The sequence below is a fragment of the Homalodisca vitripennis genome, chromosome 8, assembly GCF_021130785.1.
Source record: "Homalodisca vitripennis isolate AUS2020 chromosome 8, UT_GWSS_2.1, whole genome shotgun sequence".
Lineage (NCBI taxonomy): Eukaryota > Metazoa > Arthropoda > Insecta > Hemiptera > Cicadellidae > Homalodisca > Homalodisca vitripennis.
In genome coordinates this window covers 65,455,706-65,474,980 of record NC_060214.1, presented here as the reverse complement: position 1 = coordinate 65,474,980, position 19,275 = coordinate 65,455,706, and the positions used below count along the sequence as shown (strand labels likewise).

Sequence of the window (19,275 nt, the reverse complement as noted above, 5' to 3'; positions counted from 1 at the left end):
AAAATGCATTGTTGGCATAACGTTTTTGCTGTGTTACTCTTTAAAAATTAACTTTGATTAATTAACAACACTTGTTCAAATAAAAATATGATTAATTAAATTTAAGCGATTTACATTAGTTAAATATACAGATGTGTTTAAATCAACTGAAATCCAAAGAATGTTAGTTAGATAAATCAGCAGATTTTCTATTTTTAACTCATCATAGTAAAATTAACACTTTTTATACCTAACAGATCAGAATTTTGCAAAACTAAATGAGATATCAAGGATGTTTCATCAACATATTACCAGCCTACGAAAATAACCTACTCAGCAGAAAGAGAGTACTCTTCTAAACTAATAAACAGTTTAATTTTGTTATTAGAAGAAGCTATATTTGGTACTTCTCCAAATGTTTTTTTATACTAACAGATTGTTTTGTATCAAGTTGCCAAATCAGAAGTATTTATTCGTTTTGTTTGTTTATCATGCACTGACCTAAAACAAAATCTGTCCAAATGTTTTTTTATACTAATAGATTGTTTTGTATCAAGTTGCCAAATCAGAAGTATTTATTCGTTTTGTTTGTTTATCATGCACTGACCTAAAACAAAATCTGTCCAAATGTTTTTTTATACTAACAGATTGTTTTGTATCAAGTTGCCAAATCAGAAGTATGTATTCATTTTTTTTGTTTATCATTCACTGACCTAATACAAAATCCATCCAAATCTGCTCTGATCTTAGGTACTTGCAGCATACTCCAGTGTGATACAAATGTGTACTTCTTTTAGTCTTGTCAAAAAAAGCAATATATTTAATGATCTGATTCTTATCATGTTTTACACGGGTGACTTTATGTCATATAACTAAGCTTTGGTTTGTATATATATATATATATATATATATATATATATATATATATAATGTATAAAAATGTGTCAACAAATGAATAATACAGGGTGTCCTACAAAGTTTTAAATGTTTGATTTTGTATTACTTGCCCATTTAGGCACTGAACATTTTCAAACTCTACACAATTCATTAACACGTTCGCTACCGCATTGTTAATTATTTTCCATTAATATAGACCATCGACGCATATTTTGAGTCTACCTATTTATTTCGCACAGACTGCCGACGCACATTTGCGTCCGGTGATCACATTAAATTAGACCAGAGACGCATATTTGCGTCCGTTGTCACCATTGTATTGAAAAGACTATTTCTCATGAAACGGTCTATTTTAAAGCTCTATTCTCTTTGTACCGGTCTACGGGAATGCCCGACTCATATTTGAGTCCCTTGGTCTGCGGGCTACGACGATTAGTTGACGTCACAATACGGTTAGCTAAACAGCTGTTGTTTTCAGCTGTATATAAGAGTAAACCTAACCTCAAAGCTATAACGTGGTTTAGTAGGCCTACGGACTAGATTGTTGTTGTTATAGTGTTAACAGAGTAGTAGTGTTTACAATGGAACGAAACAGAAGACGAGAAAAATCCTCATCATTTTTACAAACAAACAGTGAAATAGACCGTATGATTAGTGACCAAAATAGTGATGACTCTGAACTAAGTGATTTGTTCTCTTCAGACGGAGGTAGTGAGTATCATCCATCTAGTGAAAGCGAAACTGATAGTGAGGAAAACGTAAGGTACTTACCTGATGATTTCATTGAACCTATAGCAGAATACACGGACATAGAAATAGGACTAGCAGAAAATGCTGAAATGGAAGTAAACTTAATCGAAAATGAAAATAATCGGGATGATTTAGCACAGCAGGATCATAATGTAGAAATGGTAGTAAATGCTATCCACGAACAATTTGTGACTGTTGAAGGATTGTGGACAAACACTAATAATGTCCCTCAAACTTTCGATTTTACAGGACAGGAACAAATAAACATTCAAGCGGATGATCCGGTGGAAGTATTTGGCAGCATATTTGATGATTCCATCCTCGATAAAATTGTCACATGGACCAATAAAAGAGCAAATGTCAATCGGGGAAACCCTATACCAAAACATGCAGCACTTAATAAATGGATAGACGTTAACAGAGATGAAGTAAAAAGGTTTTCTAGGCCTTTTTGCATGTTAATGGGTAATGTGCGTTTACCAACTTTAAAACACTATTGGTCTACAGATCCATTATATGCCCACCCAATTTTTTTGGAAATACAATGTCTCGAACTAGATTTGAGAGCATTTTGCGATGTTTTATGCTTTTATGACACTGAGACAGATTGCACTGAGCATAAGTTGCCACAAGATTGATCAAGTCCTAACCCACATTTTAGAGAACTGTAACAAAGTATTCAGTCCTGGGAAATCCCTCTCTCTCAACGAGGCTATGATTTTGTTTCGCGGAAGACTTTCATTCCGTCAATATATAAAAAATAAAGCTCATAAGTACGGAATAAAGTTGTACGAACTTTGCACATCTGATGGCTTTATTCTGAACATTTTTATCTATCAAGGAAAAGGTACGATAGTGCATGAAAACAAAGGCCACACTTATCAAGTTGTCATGAAACTGATGGAAAATTTCGTTGGGAAAGGTCACACAGTTTATTTAGATAACTTCTACAACAGCGTCGATCTATCAGAAAACTTGATTCAGTGCAAAACAAATATATGTGGAACGTTACAAGTCGATAGAGCAGGTAACCCGCAGGTAGTAGTAAAGTCAAAGTTACGTTACAGAAGGGAGAGTATATTAGTCGGCAAAAGGGTGATGTGACGGTGATGAAGTGGCGGGATAAGAGAAACGTGACAACCATTTCAACTACAAATGGTCCTGAAATGGTCCATGTAACTAACAAAAGAGGTACTGTTACAATGAAACCCGCCATGGTCGTAGATTACAATAAAGGGTATGAGCGGCATCGATCGAAGCGACCAAATGATATCTTATTACTCAACTCCACGTAAGTCACTCAGATGGTACGTTAAAATCTTTTTCCATCTTATAGATGTTACACTATGGAATAGTGTTTACCTTCATTCAAAACTAAATGGAAAAATGACTTACCTTGAGTATAGGAATATCATCATTAGGAACTACATCCAGTCGGAGCCTGTCACACGTACTCCTCGTACCAGTCCTGCAGCTCATTTACCACAGAAGTTGGAGAAGAGAGTAAAAGTGCTATGTTTGCCGAGTAAAACGTAACAAGAGGCGTGACACATTTTATATTTGTTTGCAACTTGCAAGAACTCAGATGATAAGCCGTTTGGTTTATGTATGCCAAGCTGTTTTCAAGACTACCACACTAAAAAATGAAGAAACATTTATCTGTTTTTATGTAAGATATTTTTACCAATAAGAGTAAAACCTAATTATATGTTCAATAAAAATATTTTCATGTAAAAACCTTGTTGTTTTGCTAAAATGTACTATTTGAACTAACATAAGGGACAAATGTACAAAGACGCATATCATCAACACCTGGTCTATTTGAAAAATAACATATTGAATTTATTATTATTTTCGTGCTTATAGACGGGAGACGCATATATGCGTCGTCATCAAAAATTGCTTTAATTAAAAAAAAAACAAGTACTTATTATTTGTAAACATATTTTTAGTTTATTAGGAAGTTATTAGACTAATTTTAACAATATACCATTCATGGTCTATGGTTATGTCAATCTTGCAAGTCCCAGTCTAAGAGTGAGGTTTATAATTTTTAGCGCGGTCCGTGAGTGCGGCCTCCGAGCGACGCACATGTGCGTCGCTCGGGTAGCGAACGTGTTAAATAGGTTTTAAAAATATTCTGTGAAGATTTCAGCTCTCTAGCAATTGTTAAAACAAAATGGTGACATATTTAAACCTTTACCATTTTGCTTCCTATAAAAATTCATTTCTTGAACACTATCTGATTTGATTACTGTGTTGCAGTTTTAAAGAACAGCTGTTTAATAATGCTCATTGTTGAAAACAGCTGTTTGATTGAAGAACAACCTCCATTTCAGTTTTATGGCTTTTAATGTTAAACAAAAAGTGAAGTGTTGTGTGTAAGCTATTGCTTTTTTCAACATTACAGAAGCAATTAGACAATTCCAGATTGCCTACCCAGGAGTTGAACCACCTAGCAATCCAAAAATAATATTTTTTTACAGTTTTTAAAGTATAGTTTTTTTTTAAAAAATGCCACCATTTTGTTTCAACAATTGCTAGAGAGCTGAAATTTTACAGAATATTTTTTAAACCTATTTAATGAATTGTGTAGAGTTTGAAAATGGTGCATAAATGGGCAAGTAATATAAAATCAAACCTTTAAACCTCTTCGCGGGACACCCTGTAAATAAAAACAATAATCACATTTTTATAATGCCTCATTGCTGATTCTGATATTAAATGTTTTACGAGTTCAAGATTGGGTATCAGTAACCATTTTGAGAGTTGATGAAATGCATAATTGATTGTGAGCTGTGCTTTTACAAATTTTCATGTAAATTTGTATTGTGGAAAAACATTTTTCCATTTTTAAGGATTAAAGTTTGGTTTATGGCACAAATCTTTACTCTCAGTTACTCCATGTAAGGAAAATGAACATACTTCGCTTTCTGCTCCAACAGTACTCACATAATTTAATAGCCATTTAATTGATCCATGGTTCAAATTGCTCAGAGAATTGTAAACAAACAGACCTATATAGGATTTTGGAGAGGCGACGCTCACACCATGGCCACCACCATCTAAGACATCAGGTATGAGACAGAAGTAGCACAGTTTCGTGGCTTTTGTATCGACTCATTCTCATTCAGTTTGAGATCCTTACACAGGCCAATGGTTCATGAGGATGAGCAGAATAAAGTTTAAAAGAAAATACGCCTTTTCTTTTTGTATAACTTCTAAAAAAAATAAACCATAACAATTTATTTGTATATTTATTATTATTGCTACAGTGCTTGCAGTTTACCACACTGTTAAATCTCACTAGTTACTTGTTATCTTAATTAGTATAAATCATATTGGCACTAATTTTAAGTGAAAAGTAAACCCTCTTAGATTAAGCCTCACCAAAATGTTTACAATAAAGTTTTGAGAACCTGTATGAGATATATTAGAACACATTGGACCCTGCTGATAACATTTCTAAGACTTATTAATGCCAGATTTTGTCAGCAGACTAGAATAAATTTAATTAAACCATTATTATTTATATTGTGCAGGTAAACATGTATCAATAATACTGATATAACTGGGGATTTTTTTTAACTACTATGACATTCTAAATTTTTTTGATGTTGATATAAATTTAACATGAATTATATTTTTATGAACAAAAATATTTTGTAGAATACAGACGTTGTAAATCAATTAAAATTCGATACTACATCCAAACACCGAAAATGTTATATTTTATTTTAATAGATTAATTTAAATCAAGTTTATTGTATTTAGACTTAATTGTGTCCAAAAATTCCACCACACAAAAAACACATCAAACTTTATTAGTGAACTTCGGCACAAAATACGTATTTGTTTGGAAAAGAATAAATAAAATTTCAAGTGATAAATAAATTATAGAAATATAAACGTCATAAAACCTTTACACTCAATCATCAAAATCTTTTTGAACTAGTTTTCAAATCCCCAAAAACCAAATACCTAATCTTAGGAGAAATAGTTCTTGTAAAATGTGAAGTCTGTGTTTGTTATGGGGTAACTCAGATTTGTTTTGATAATTTCATTAATTTACCATTTTTATGTTTCAGTGCTCATTCATTCCAAAGTTTAGTATCCACATACAAACAAAATTTGAAAACAACAATGGATCCAGTGAGAACGTAAGTATGCATTTTACTTAATTTCTTTAAAATATTGTAGTTTTCAAGTTAAGTAAAACTGTTTTTTGTATTAAAGCAATGTTATATTTAATTTTATCAATAGTGAAGAATTCAGTTAAAATCATAATTAGATCTGTGTGTGGTATTAAATTATTTTTAATATTAACTTCGCTTCAGATCAGCAATACCTCTCCTTTTTACTAGGATCTAAGTATTTAAGAAACATTTCTTAAATAGAAAGAAGCGAATTATTACTTCCTGTGCATTATACTAATGAGCTAATCAAATTGTAATTCCTCTGTCACCAAGTTTATGGTTGAAATCTATAGATTTTAACCCCTAGGAGGCTTTACTTCTAGCTGGTTTATGTACATCCAGGCAACCCCATGGATGTCCAAGAGCAACACACCATTAATTACAGATGTCGAGATTATTGGGGTGAATGTTTGATCGATAAATCTAGTCTATTGCTGAGTTTGTCTATTGTAGTGGGTGGAACTCCCTTAGTGTTACAGGCAACCCCATGGATGTCCAAGAGCAACACACCATTAATTACAGATGTCGAGATTATTGGGGTGAATGTTTGATCGATAAATCTAGTCTATTGCTGAGTTTGTCTATTGTAGTGGGTGGAACTCCCTTAGTGTTACAGGCTGTTGCTAGGCTAAACATGAGAGAGTAATAGTGATGTAAAATTCCTGGGAATTTAAAATCGAGGAAAATATTCCCAGTTATATTTTCAAATTCATAAATTCCCGGGAAATTATGATTAATTTGAAAGATAGCTCAAAAAACAAAAATGAAAAAATCAAATCACAAAAATGAAATGCAAATGCAAAATGAAATCACTTCTTAAAAAAGCTTTGATTTTTTAAATGCTTGAGTAATTAATAATGGTTTAGTAATCGAAATCCATTTAGTTCTATAAATTCCTAGGATATTCTCTATACAGGAAATTAATGTGTGGAATGATAATTCTTGTATTAAAATGTATGTTCCACTAGCCCTCCTGATGAAATCTCTACAGAGGTGGCCCTTATCCCCAACCTTACCCGTCTTGAAAATCCTGTAACCCTGGAAGCAAGCACAAAGGTCTTTTTAGAACTAAGTGTTATGAGGGATTGCTTTAGCTTCTTCACCTAAGTGAAAAAATGTTAGATGAGATCTATCACACGTCTTTATCTTAGAATGGTGTCCTTAGCATTGGCTTTAAATGGCGACAGGCATGAAGCACTTTTATCCTAAAATTTTTTTTACTAAAATGACCAAGCAACTATTTTTATGGTACAATTTTAACTCATGTAAAATGTACTGTACTACTGAAGATTGACTTGAATTATTCAGAAATTAAAAAATTTAATTTTGCATTTTGGTTTGGAGTACTTGATATGAGTAATTAACAAAAATTATGTAGTTAAATAGTTACATATTTGAAATCCGTTTGAAACTGCAACACCACACAAGGCCTGTCTGCAGTCTCAAATAACATAAACTAGCATAACAGTTTCAGTTAAAAAGTTCAGTCAAAAATTGCTGGTCATTCAAGATCCCCAAAATTGTGTGAAATTCTCACTAGACTGTCCCAGCTAAAGAATACAACACTATAACAAAAAACATTGCATGGAATATAAAATCCGTAGCATTATAACAATAGAATATTATAATAAATAACAAAATGTAATAACAATTAAATATAATAAACAACAAAACCATACATTTACAACACAATAACAAATATTTGCTTAAATTACCATTTCAAATTAGACTATAACAGTAATGTGCATACTGTAAATATTGAGATGTTTACGGTGCTATTGAGGCAGGATTTATTTTAGGAAATACAATATTGAAGCCAATTGTGTTGTGTTCACTTAGGACAAGAAGCTGAGGAAATTTCTCATAGTAAGCTAATCCTAAAAGGACCTTGCTTGCTTCCGGAATGACGGGATATTTAGGATAGTTAAGATTGGGGGATAGGGACCACCTTTTGTCGAGATCACATATTATATCTGTCACAAGGAGGGATAACGAGCACTATATCCAGTAGCTTTGGAAGAAGGTGAAGTTAGCTCTGTTCCGGTATCTTCCAGTTTAGCAGGCAAGGATGGTACTCCCTCACCTTTAACTCTAAGGGAGCCCCACCCATTCCAAAAGGTCTTCAAGTCTAAGGTCAAGACTTGGTTGCTGAGGAAAGCATTCTACTCACTGGAAGAGTTTTTTAGTAGCGAGTTTGACACTATCTTGCCGCCATAGCCTGTGTAAATAATGTAAATAGTTTTTAAATATCTAAAATTTTAACAAAATGTCTTGTACATGGCTAAATTTTTGACGCCATCGATCCAGCTACCTGGTCAGGGATGCAGATAACAAGTATCAAGTAACAGTCATCCTCTGAAGTAAATGAGATCTATTGATCAATTGTGTTGTCCTAATATCTCGACATTTGGGATTAGTGATGTGTTTAGCCTGCTCCTAAATTGGATTGTCTAAATGTTAGTAACACATTATTTTTTTCTGTACTCAGTCTAGGTTCAAGTGGTAGGTGTAAACCAGACAGTCTTTCTAATTTTCTCATTGAATCCTTCAGGAAGTTGTTGGGAAGTGAATCGATTTGATTTTCACAATCTTTGTCACTTTCCATTTCACATGTGGAATTGTTCCCTCTCATACTTCCAATCTGTCGCTTTGTTGTTAAAATCTAAGTTGAGTAACAATAATGTGTTATAAGCAAACATACATAGTGCATGTAGTCTTGAGAAGTATTATGAACTTCAAAGCATGCAGATATAAATAAAATAATAAAAATACTAGGGATATGCAGATTAAGATGCACAAAACAAGTACCGTTATAGGTGATTAGAGTTGTAAATGACTACTCAAGGTCTCAAGTGATGTCTGTTCTCACTGGTGTTAAAAGTCAAATCCCGTAGATCGATATGGATTTCAAATAACTACTGAAGTGTTAATTCAGCAAAAATTAAATATAGAGAAGTGTAATTAGAAAAGTCTGACATGAAATAGTTTACCTTCTACCTCACAAGTGATATTCCAGTACAGTACTAGCACTGAAACAATTCAATATCCAGGACCTGTAAAACTAATTTTTTGTTTCCCTAATCCCATATGTTGTACAGTGCCTGAACCTGACACCAGAACAGTTGGAACAAAGGACGGTGGACTTTGTCGACATCTGTTACGATGAGATCAGTCCCAGGCATTACAAAGAAGAAGAGGTGAGCAAGAGTAGTTTGTAAACTGACTGTAATTATGTAGTGATATTCAACTATGATTGATTAACACTTGTCCAGTCTAACTGATCTAGAATTCCATCTTGGCAGCCAAACAAATGTTCATTGTTAATGTGTATCCATTCTAAGGTAATTTGTTAACACTTTTAGGACCAGTAGGCGATCTTTCACCTTGCATGCTTCCATGCGAATAAGATTAAGTACTTTTCGAGTACTTTACATTTTTCTGTAATGAGATCAATAAACGTTTTGTACTTACAATATAACACTAAAGGGTCGAAAGGGCAAAAGTAATACCCCCATTAATCCGACCCTGAGTATCTGTTGTGACTTGACCTTGAAGTGTAGACAACTCAGGTCATCTTAAGGCTCTCAAGACCACAAAACATCATTAGCAGCTAAAAATCCCATCTGAGCGTGATTTATAAATGCCTTGTGCAGTTTCCACCTGATCCATTCACAGTCTTGGACTCCCTGCAGAAGCTATAAGTCTCAGACTCAGACAGTGATCAGCCTTTTTTCCTGAGGGAAAGAGACGATTGTCCCCACACTTAGTTCTAAAAGGACCTTTGCGTCTCCCTAACTTACATTTGTATCCTCAGAATCTGAGACTTTTACAGAAGCCGATCAGATTTGAGAGCTCTTGTTCTCTGATGTCCTTGGGTCTGAGAAGATATGCTTCTAGGAATCTTTTCTTAATTTTAGATATGGCAGGACGATTTAGCCAAATATGCTCCGCTGATTCCTCCTCTTCTCCGCAGAGTCTGGACTGCATTCATTAGTCTGGCTAAGGCCCACCTTCATGAGGTGTTTTCTAAGGGGGCCATGTCCTGTCAGCATCCCTATTATCATTCTTATATCCCCCTAACTCTGATCTAGGAGAGATGCCCACCCTTTAGCATAAGGAGAGATAAACATTTTTGATTGTCTTAATTCTGAGGCTCTACTCCAATTTCTTGTCCTCTTTTCCCAATCTTTTGCAAGAGCTTTGCTGTAAGAGAAAGCTATCCCGCAATCCGGCTCTGGCCTCACCATAAAGGACTCCACTCCCTTTTTGGCGAGGTTATCTGCTTTTTCATTTCCAAGAATGGCCCGGCACCCAACAGAGTGATCAGCCTAGAGAACAATCTGATGTTTGGTCTGCTGTGTCCAAGAATAGCTTTGCTGTCTCTCGATTTGGGGTGTATGACAGCTTTCACTTGTCTCAGATCTGGAAGACCTTCCCAGTCATGAGAAGTCACCTCAGCCACCCATTTTTTGACAATGTTTCTGATGTAACACTTAGCCAAGCTATAATATGGTTCTGGGCCCAAGAGTCATGAGTTGCTCCAGCTCTTTCCAACCTGTCCGCTATCTCATTTCTTGCATCCCCTCATGTTTTATTCTTAGTATTTGCAGAATTTATCTAGTGTCTGATCTCATTCCTTGCGGCCATTTTTCATACAATATAAAATGTTTTATTCTATGCCAAAATATTGAATTACCTGTTTGTCCTTTGTTTTTATTTACTTGTCTCCCTGATTGTTAAAACATTCAGTTGGGCCTTGTTTCTTTGTTCACGAAAACTGTCACCTGGGCAGAGCATTTTGCTGTTGAGTTTGTTTAATAATGTTTTGTTACTTTGTGTAATGTTCATAGTGTAAGGAGTTGTTTAATTACAAGTAGAGAAAACATTGCAGATCACGGCAGTGAGGTAACTTGCGCTGTAGTGCAAGTTTTATTGAAACTTTGTATATTGAATTTTGGTTTATAAAAGAAATCTTTGGGAATAACATTATGGCGGCCCATCATATAAGCTGGTGGCCGTTTACTATAAGTGGGTGGATCGGTCGATTTTGATCCTGTCCGTATCAGTATATTTGCCAATGTACTTAGTTTGCCAAAGTAATTTGGCTTAACTTGGTCGACCCTTCAGGGAGTTTGAAATATGGACTCGGAATTGTCTGTCAACTATGAAACTATTAATAGTTATGTATAACATCATTGTGGGTAGGGTTAATTGATTTTTTTGATTCTTTGATAGAACCCAATATAGTATGTTTCTTCTCAACATTGAAGAAAGGCTGTTGATTTTTTTTTTTAACCTTTCCTATCATAAGCTCTTTTATCCTGATCTGTTGTATATTTAAACACCTGAAAGTGAAAACAGATTTTATACATTCATTGTTATCAACTAGGACCTGAGGTTCTACCAGTCGAGTGTCACCAAGCGTGGACCGCTCGCCGAGGGATGGACCAGCACCACGCAGCCCATCATGTGCTCCTACAAGGTAGTGCAAGCCAACTTCGACGTGTGGGGGCTGCAGACCAAGGCTGAGGAACTCATTCAGAGGGTAGGTGACTGAGCACTGGCGTTACAAATTGTAAACTTTTTGTATATCAGTGGTGTAACAAAGGGGGGTAGGATGAGGGGCATAGAACCTTCTACCCGAAATTTTAAAATTAAAAAATTGAACATGCAACAGCTATCCAATTTGTTTGAAATACAACTGTTAAATATTTACTTTGAATTAGGCCTATCTATATTATTTATATTTAGATTTATTCATATTTACTCCATACGCCCAGTGTGGTATACTCTTTAATCAAATTCATCTCCTGCCTCCCACCAAAGCCAAGCCCTAACTACACCACTGCAACATATTCAGTATTGTAGTTTTCATATGTTTGGTTTAATGAAGGAATAATTAGGAGTGAAAAGATTTGGAGCAGTTTGAGATGAGTGCAATCGGTTGATAGGAGATTCATCAAATAGTTTATTTTGACGTGTTTATGTTATGTATGTTCAAAGTACAGTATATATGAAATAAAAAAATATTTCATAAGCTTCCCCTCAACTGTCTAAAATGAGTCACATTGTTGGATAATTTAACTTAGATACGAGATGGGGCTGGAAAATAACTCAACTTAACCTGTAAACAAATTTTATTTAGATATTTACAATTTGGTGTTATCCCTTCAATGTTCCGCTCCTTGATCTCTACACTGCTCTATGTGAATTTTTCACTGTGCATAAGTAACAATGCTGCAGATCATTTTCCATAACCCTAGTTCATGACTTTAGTCGCTTGACTTGACTTGATTTAAGGGAACAATCAAAGTCATAATTGGTTTATTGTACATAACAACAAACAGCCTAAAAAATAAATTATCATTGAAATATGAGAGACATTACAGTACATTACCAAAAGTTTATTCCAACAATCTGTTTTAGTCCATACGTGAGATTCTGCTCTTGGGACATCGGCAGGCGTTTGCTTGGGTGGACGAATGGTACAATATGACACTCGCCGATGTGAGAGTCTTCGAGAGTGAAATGCATCGCCAAACCAACACCAAGGTGACAGAGGATCTGCCTAGTGTACCCACCACCCCCCTCACTCCGCCAGCACCCACCACCCCCACCGTCGCCAACAGGTCTTCCTGGTTTCCTTGGCAATAAACCTCACCTTGTTGTTGTTTTACTTCTCTCAGCGCAAATCATTTTGTATATTTGTATAGATTAATTTATTGTTTACTTCACTAAAATTTTGTCATCATTCATATCATTTTGGTTTTTATACTTCTGTCTTTAGTTTAGATAAATTCCCTATTTTAGTTCAATTAATAAAAATATTTTAATAATTTCAACTATCAGAATAGATGTTTTTGTTTATTTTATTAAGTTTGTTAGTAATAATTTAAAAAGTTTTTTAAACAAAGAATTTAATTTGTTAGTAATTAAAACATAGTTGTATTTTGTTATAGGTATTTACAAGAAATTAATTTGTAATTGTTATAATAATGTATCTGAATATCTTAACTGTGTTATTAGAGCAATTAATTAATTACTGAGCCTTGTAACCAGATTCAAGAATAATATGGTCTTTCAGGAATAAATGTGTATAAAATTGGATACTTAGCTGATTTTAATAATAAAACAAATATTATGAGTGACCATCCAGATTGTAGAGTCCGCATGAATTTTTGCTCCCAGAATATTAATTTCAATACTAAAAATGAAGACTTATATTACGTACAAATTTTCATTCATCCACATATAAATTTGCATGTAAGTGCATCTTCTACACAGTACAACATTGTATGTAGTTGTTCTGTGTTTTAAAAGATTTAGAATTTTTATGAAATAACTGTGTTGGTTTTCGTGATAAAAATATTTTTGTTTTGGTTGTGTCTTATGTTGCTTTCTTTTGATGATATGTACATACCTTAATGTTAATTTTGTACTGTAAAAATTCATTTTCATCATTATGACTAGGGATGGGCCAATACCGAATAAATTAAATTCCGATTACTGTATTATCTGTAGCCAAAAACATAATATGCTAAATGGTTTTGTTTTGTCATCTTCAAAGTAAATCTGGCCAGTAGGACCAGCCAGCCATTTCCAGCATAAACATATTTTCTTTTACTAGACATATTTATACAACTACACAAATTACGGAACAAACAAAAATTAATTAATTTCTGTTTGTTTACCACTGAGCAGCAAGCGCACAGCGATCCACGAACATTGATAGACATAAGAAATAGGAACGGAAAGCAAAAATACTATGTACAAATCTGCGATAATTTGTTAATTTACATAACTATGTACGCGTTTTTATTAAAAATTACAACAATAACATGTTTTAGCGATCTTTAATTTTAGTAATGGCAATCAGCTGTCATCCACGAATATACTTTTTTTATGATTCAGTGGCTTCAAAATTCAGTTTCTACACATCACTACTAATCTTATGTTATGAAATTGTGACTTTCCAAGAGTATTCAAAACACATCTATTAATTTTATTTTATTATTTTGTAATCAAATATTTTGAAAATATTGGTGTAATAAAATGAAAAAAGCCTCTTTATTGAGAATCTTCTGTCCTCAATATTGCTAGGTATTAAGAAATCGAGTATCAGAATCAATCCATCCCTAATTCTGACAAATGTACATTTTTATTGATATTAATACATCATCACCTTATAGTTAATTGTGTAATTTTGGTATTTATACATCACAGTGAATTGAAATTAGAGTTAGAAATGTTTTAAATGCAATAAGTATTGAACACGAGTCTAACCTGAGTATTAATGCTTGAGTATTATAATTGTACTTGATTTGAAAACATCCATATTAAGTGTTAATTGCTTTACTTATTACAATAAAGCAAACTGTAAGCACAAGACTTTAACAGTTTTAGGGTACTCCTTTACATTGCAAGGTTGCAACTAGATTACCCGAGTATTAAAGAATGCATGGGACCAGTTGTTTAAACTTACTATTCGATACTTAAATTTTCAGTTAATATGAGCAATTTCAATAACATGTCAAGGGGGCGTATCTGTTAAAATTGGTTTTGAATCAGGTCAACTTATGACCTGTTGAGGTACCAAATGTCATTGTGTAAGTCTCTTATTTCATTTTGAGGATATTTCAGAATTGATAGTAAACAAGAGTGGCACCAGTAAAAATACTTTCCAGGCAGTGTTTTCTTTGACACTCTTAAAAGTTGTACTATATTGAGATATGCCCCTTTTTCATACATTTGAATATATATACATTGCACAAGTATAAACTTCCCGATTTTATACATATCGATCCTCTAGTTACCACTAGGTATTGGGTATTATATAAATATAAGTAATTACCAGTTTCAGATAAAACACTGAGTACTGTAGTGTTCATATAGTATACAGGTGGCTGTGACTTTTCTGGGAGAAAAATTGTAATGAAATCATTTACTCTTTTCAGATACCGTTAAATTATTCAATGATTTCAGATCCCTTCCAAAGTCATTTTTCAATTTATCTTGTCTGTGGAAAGTTGTGACTAAGAATAAACAAAAGTCACTCGATACTTGTACAATCATAACAATGTAATCTAAAAAAGATAAATTGATATTATTATAATGCTTTTTTTTAAGGAGAAGCCTTTTTAAGCCTTATCCTGTCTATCCTGAGTCTGTGCCATACATATGATCTGTACCTCTTACCTCTTACTTTTAGACTTTGTGCTGCCACTGATATGGGCATTATTACTTTGGTAAAAAGTGTGATTTCTTTTGTTAACATATATTTAAAATATATGTTTAATATATTTAAAATATATAATTTAAAATAATTCTAATCAGTTATAATTAGTTAATTGTGCATATTAAAAAATAATAGAGTTGTGTACTCGACACTGTATTAATTAGCCACACTAAGCAAACCAATAATATTCTCATTCCTATAAAAATATATCTGTCAATTTTCACTAATGCTAGTTTAATTTTAGTGACCAAATTTTCATTTCATAATGTATTTTTCTCATGAATTTGATTTCTTCTCATCAATATGTTGTTATGTAACTACATACATAATTTTAAAGATTTCCTTTAAAGTATTATTAATATAATGTTAAGTGCAATGTTTTAATTTAATTAATTACTGTGTTTGAGTTGTTTTCTAAGAGTTATTTTGTTTGAGAAATAGCTGTATTGTTCTCTACAACAATAGCTTTATTGTAGTAGTTTTATTTCAGTAGTTTTTTGCAACACAACCAGGGTCAAGAGAATTTAACATAGGCCTACTCTCCTAATAAAACAATTATTTTCAGTTATATTGTGTTTATGTCATTGTTATATTACCTAAACAATTAGATTTTTTAATTTTTCAATGAAGAATAAACTCAAATGTAAAATTGTTCTTGAAATAATAAAAAATGTGTTCTTTTTGTCACTACTATATATTTTTAAATGAAAAAATCTATTAAGTATTTAACAGCTATAGAACACATTTAGCAAACATTCAAAATGTAAGTATATACATATATGAATCTTCATGTTCAAATTTTTTATGGAAGTACTATACAACTTTTAAGTTTTGAAATAATATAGATTGTCTAATACTGAAACAAATGGGTGACGTGATCAATATCACGTTCTTTATGAATTACAATTTTTCTGTATTAACATGTTCACAATGGCAGCTTTAATCTAGACTCTCTCATTTGCTGTTAAATTTTTCAATAATTGTGGCAAAACATTATAATCTGGTTTTTTACTTTAATCCTTTAAGGAGTGCGTGTAAACTGTACATAATGAGTAAGGACGTCATATGACGTATATTCTTATAGTGGCCCAAAGGAGTACGGACGTCATATGACGTTTAGCCTCTGTATTTTTGTATTATCGTAAATGCAACGTTATTACTGATTGCCTTTAAATAGATTTGTCTGTAAAGTGGTTCTGTCTATCGGCAACATACTTAACTTCCATGTTTATGCTCGCAATCACTTGTAATCTGATTTTACCACCAGATCGCAGTAGCCACCGACTCAAGGTCATGTCGCGCGCATCGCTTTGCTGTCAGAATATGCTGCTAAATTATACTAGCCATTCCTCGTATATTGCATACTTTGGCCATATTTAGAGTGACATATTTGTTGAGCAACCATCTAGTTTGTTACTGTTGTCTAAATGGCAGACAATATTGATTGACTCTGCCTTAGTGAGAAAATAAGACATTTGATTTTGAAAAAGTATTGAAATATTGACTTGTAGAACACGAAGTCTTTTTTTATTAAGCTTTCAAATGTAAATATACATTTTTTAAGAGATTTTAAAGATTTTAATTTTTTACTCCTTTTGGTAATTTTTTGGATTTCATCCATTACTCATTTTAGCCTATCAAAAGGAGACTTCATATGACGTCCATACTCCTTAAAGGGTTAAACATCTAAGTATGTAGGCTTCGCAATTTCACACAAAAAAAACTTTCAGTATATTTTTTAAAATTTTCTTCATGTACCCCAAGGGGTACCTAAGCAAATTAATTTACTTTAAAAGTTAATCAATCATGTACTTGATGGAGTACACTATAGTCTGAGGTATTTATTTAATCACAGTAAATCAATCGAGTATGTACAGTACAATCTTGTTAATCTGAATAAAGGGGGATAAACCATTTTTGGTTAGTTCATTTTCGAATCAACAAAAATAATTACAAATTTGTTGTAAGAGAAGGTGTATCTAATGATGCATAGTATTAAAGGTCCTCAGGGTTGGGAAAAAATTCATGACAAACAACATATCATCGCTGCAGCTTAATATTTATTGCTGGTACAAAATCTGTTTGGAAAAGATGATTCCAATGTTTTCATAACTACTATCTACACTTAGTAACTGGGGAGAGGGATGTGGGAAACAAGTGACAAAAAGTAACTGTTTTCTCTCTTCTGTAGCGATGGTTATTTTGCCTTATCTAAAATCTATATTTCTGTTCGTTTCTCACTTTTATAAAAGTGCTTAGTAAGTTCTTAGTAAAAAATGTGAAGTCTTTCAGGTAGTGCAGCAGTATCACTTGTTACTGAACCAAACGAACAGTACCAACCTTACAAATGTTCAAAATAACGTGTGTCAATATTTTATTGCTATGGACTGTCATGGAGTCATTAATCAACTAGTTTGCAGAATTTTACTGATTACCAAAATTAAAACGGGCATTTTCGTTACAAAATAGTTGTTTTTTGTGCTTTTATTTTTGAAGTGGGCGAATTTTTAGATTTTTACCTCTGAAGTTGTTCGGCTTAATTATATTTTTCAGTTAATTGAAGTTTCATCTATCAAGACTGGACTTAAATGCTAGTAATTTTTTAAATACGGAGCAACAGTGTTTCTTGGTAAACATTTTTAAAACTAGTATTGTAATAAGTACAAGTCAATATCAATTTATTTTCAACATTATTGGACAGAACAACAGTATTTCTAAACTTTATCAACAGCTGTAAAATTAAGACTGCTTGTCTGCGGACTGATGATAATTTTTTATCATAACATGCAGAATCATTGTAATTTGTACGTAATTGTGCGTCTTTGTAAACTAGAGGAATAGATGTGTAATAAGGTCTGCGTTTGCATAGATTAAAGCATTACCATGAGGCCAAATGTAAATGAGAGGTTTGTGACACGCATTAGTACACAAAGACCAAAACGGTAGCATTTGAGGCAATGCACAGTCTGTTGATGAACAAACAATCCTCCTTTGAACTACACATCAGTAGTCTTGCCTACTGACATTGGTATAAAAAAAATTGATAGACAATCGTGGGACTGACTGACAGAAGGGACTGCTTCTTATAAGGGGCTGTGAATATAAATCTTGAGAATATAAATGTTACAATCCTATAACTTGCAACATTTTACATACCTCAGGAGTTTTAACCTAGAGAAATCCATGAAAAATTAAAATTTCAATATAATTTATATAGTCGAGTACCTAAACTATTAACTATAGTTATTCACACATACCACCAATACCTTTTAATTAGTATGTGATTTAGAATAATTGAGATTATCTGAAGATTATAATATTTTGCAACCCTGTTTTGACAGTGAAAGCCTTTTATTCAGTTGAGGAAGTTTATTTAAGTGATTTTAATAACATTGAATGTTGAATTTTAAATTAGTTTTAAGGAATTTTAATTAGTTGTAAATGTTGAATTGTAAACTGGTTTTAAGGAATTTTAGTTAGTTATAAGAAATGTGACAATTGATGTGGCCTAACTCATACCAGCTCTGACATTGTTAATACTTTTAAGTGGGACAACAATAAAGATTCTTCATTTCTTGTATCTCAATAAATATGCATTTTTTCCAAAAACACTAAAGAACAATTTGTGTTAAAAATAGTGAGTTTTGTCTATATAACGCAGGGATAGCCGCTGAAATCAAATAAGCAAGATGTGACGTTTCATGAAACAAAACAAAAGTTTTTCCCCATGCAAAACATACATCCATAGCCCACCAAAAGTAGCCACTTCAATTAATAGTGATTCTAACTATCTATACCAAAGGTAGTAATTGAAAATGTAAAGATATAAATTAAGCAATGTGTACCTTGCATGGTAGGTTTATGTGGGATTATTTTTACATCACCAACAGTTATGTACCAACAGCACTAAGTAAAACTGTGTAAATAGACATGATGTTTTTGGAGTAGTGATACGGTTGGGGAGAAGGAATTCATTTAATAATGCCAATGTAAATCAATTTCAATTATGACTCATACAATATCCCATTCAGTTATTTTTCGCTTTATATATGTTTAATTACTGCAACTGCTTTTTCTAACTTTGATTTTTACATTATATCATGATTGAAAGTACTTTCTAAAATGAAACTGAGCAAAGATAATACAAGGGTCATTTCTTAAGCAAGAACCAATTGTGAATTGTGCCTGCGCATCCTGTCACGTGACATCCGTTCAAGG

The 19,275-nt window shown here is 32.8% G+C and overlaps 1 protein-coding gene across 1 annotated transcript in view; it reads left to right on the top strand.

Moving 5' to 3' along the window:
• LOC124367653 (cytoplasmic phosphatidylinositol transfer protein 1) overlaps positions 1-15,625 on the top strand; it is a 29,422-nt gene extending 13,797 nt beyond the window's left edge. The window contains exons 5-8 of the mRNA XM_046824649.1: positions 5,715-5,786; positions 8,921-9,019; positions 11,212-11,367; positions 12,249-15,625. Of these exons, the coding sequence (XP_046680605.1) occupies positions 5,715-5,786; positions 8,921-9,019; positions 11,212-11,367; positions 12,249-12,476 (555 nt within the window). The 3' untranslated portion in view covers positions 12,477-15,625. The remainder of the gene's footprint in view (positions 1-5,714; positions 5,787-8,920; positions 9,020-11,211; positions 11,368-12,248) is intronic.
• Positions 15,626-19,275: the final 3,650 nt, after the last annotated feature.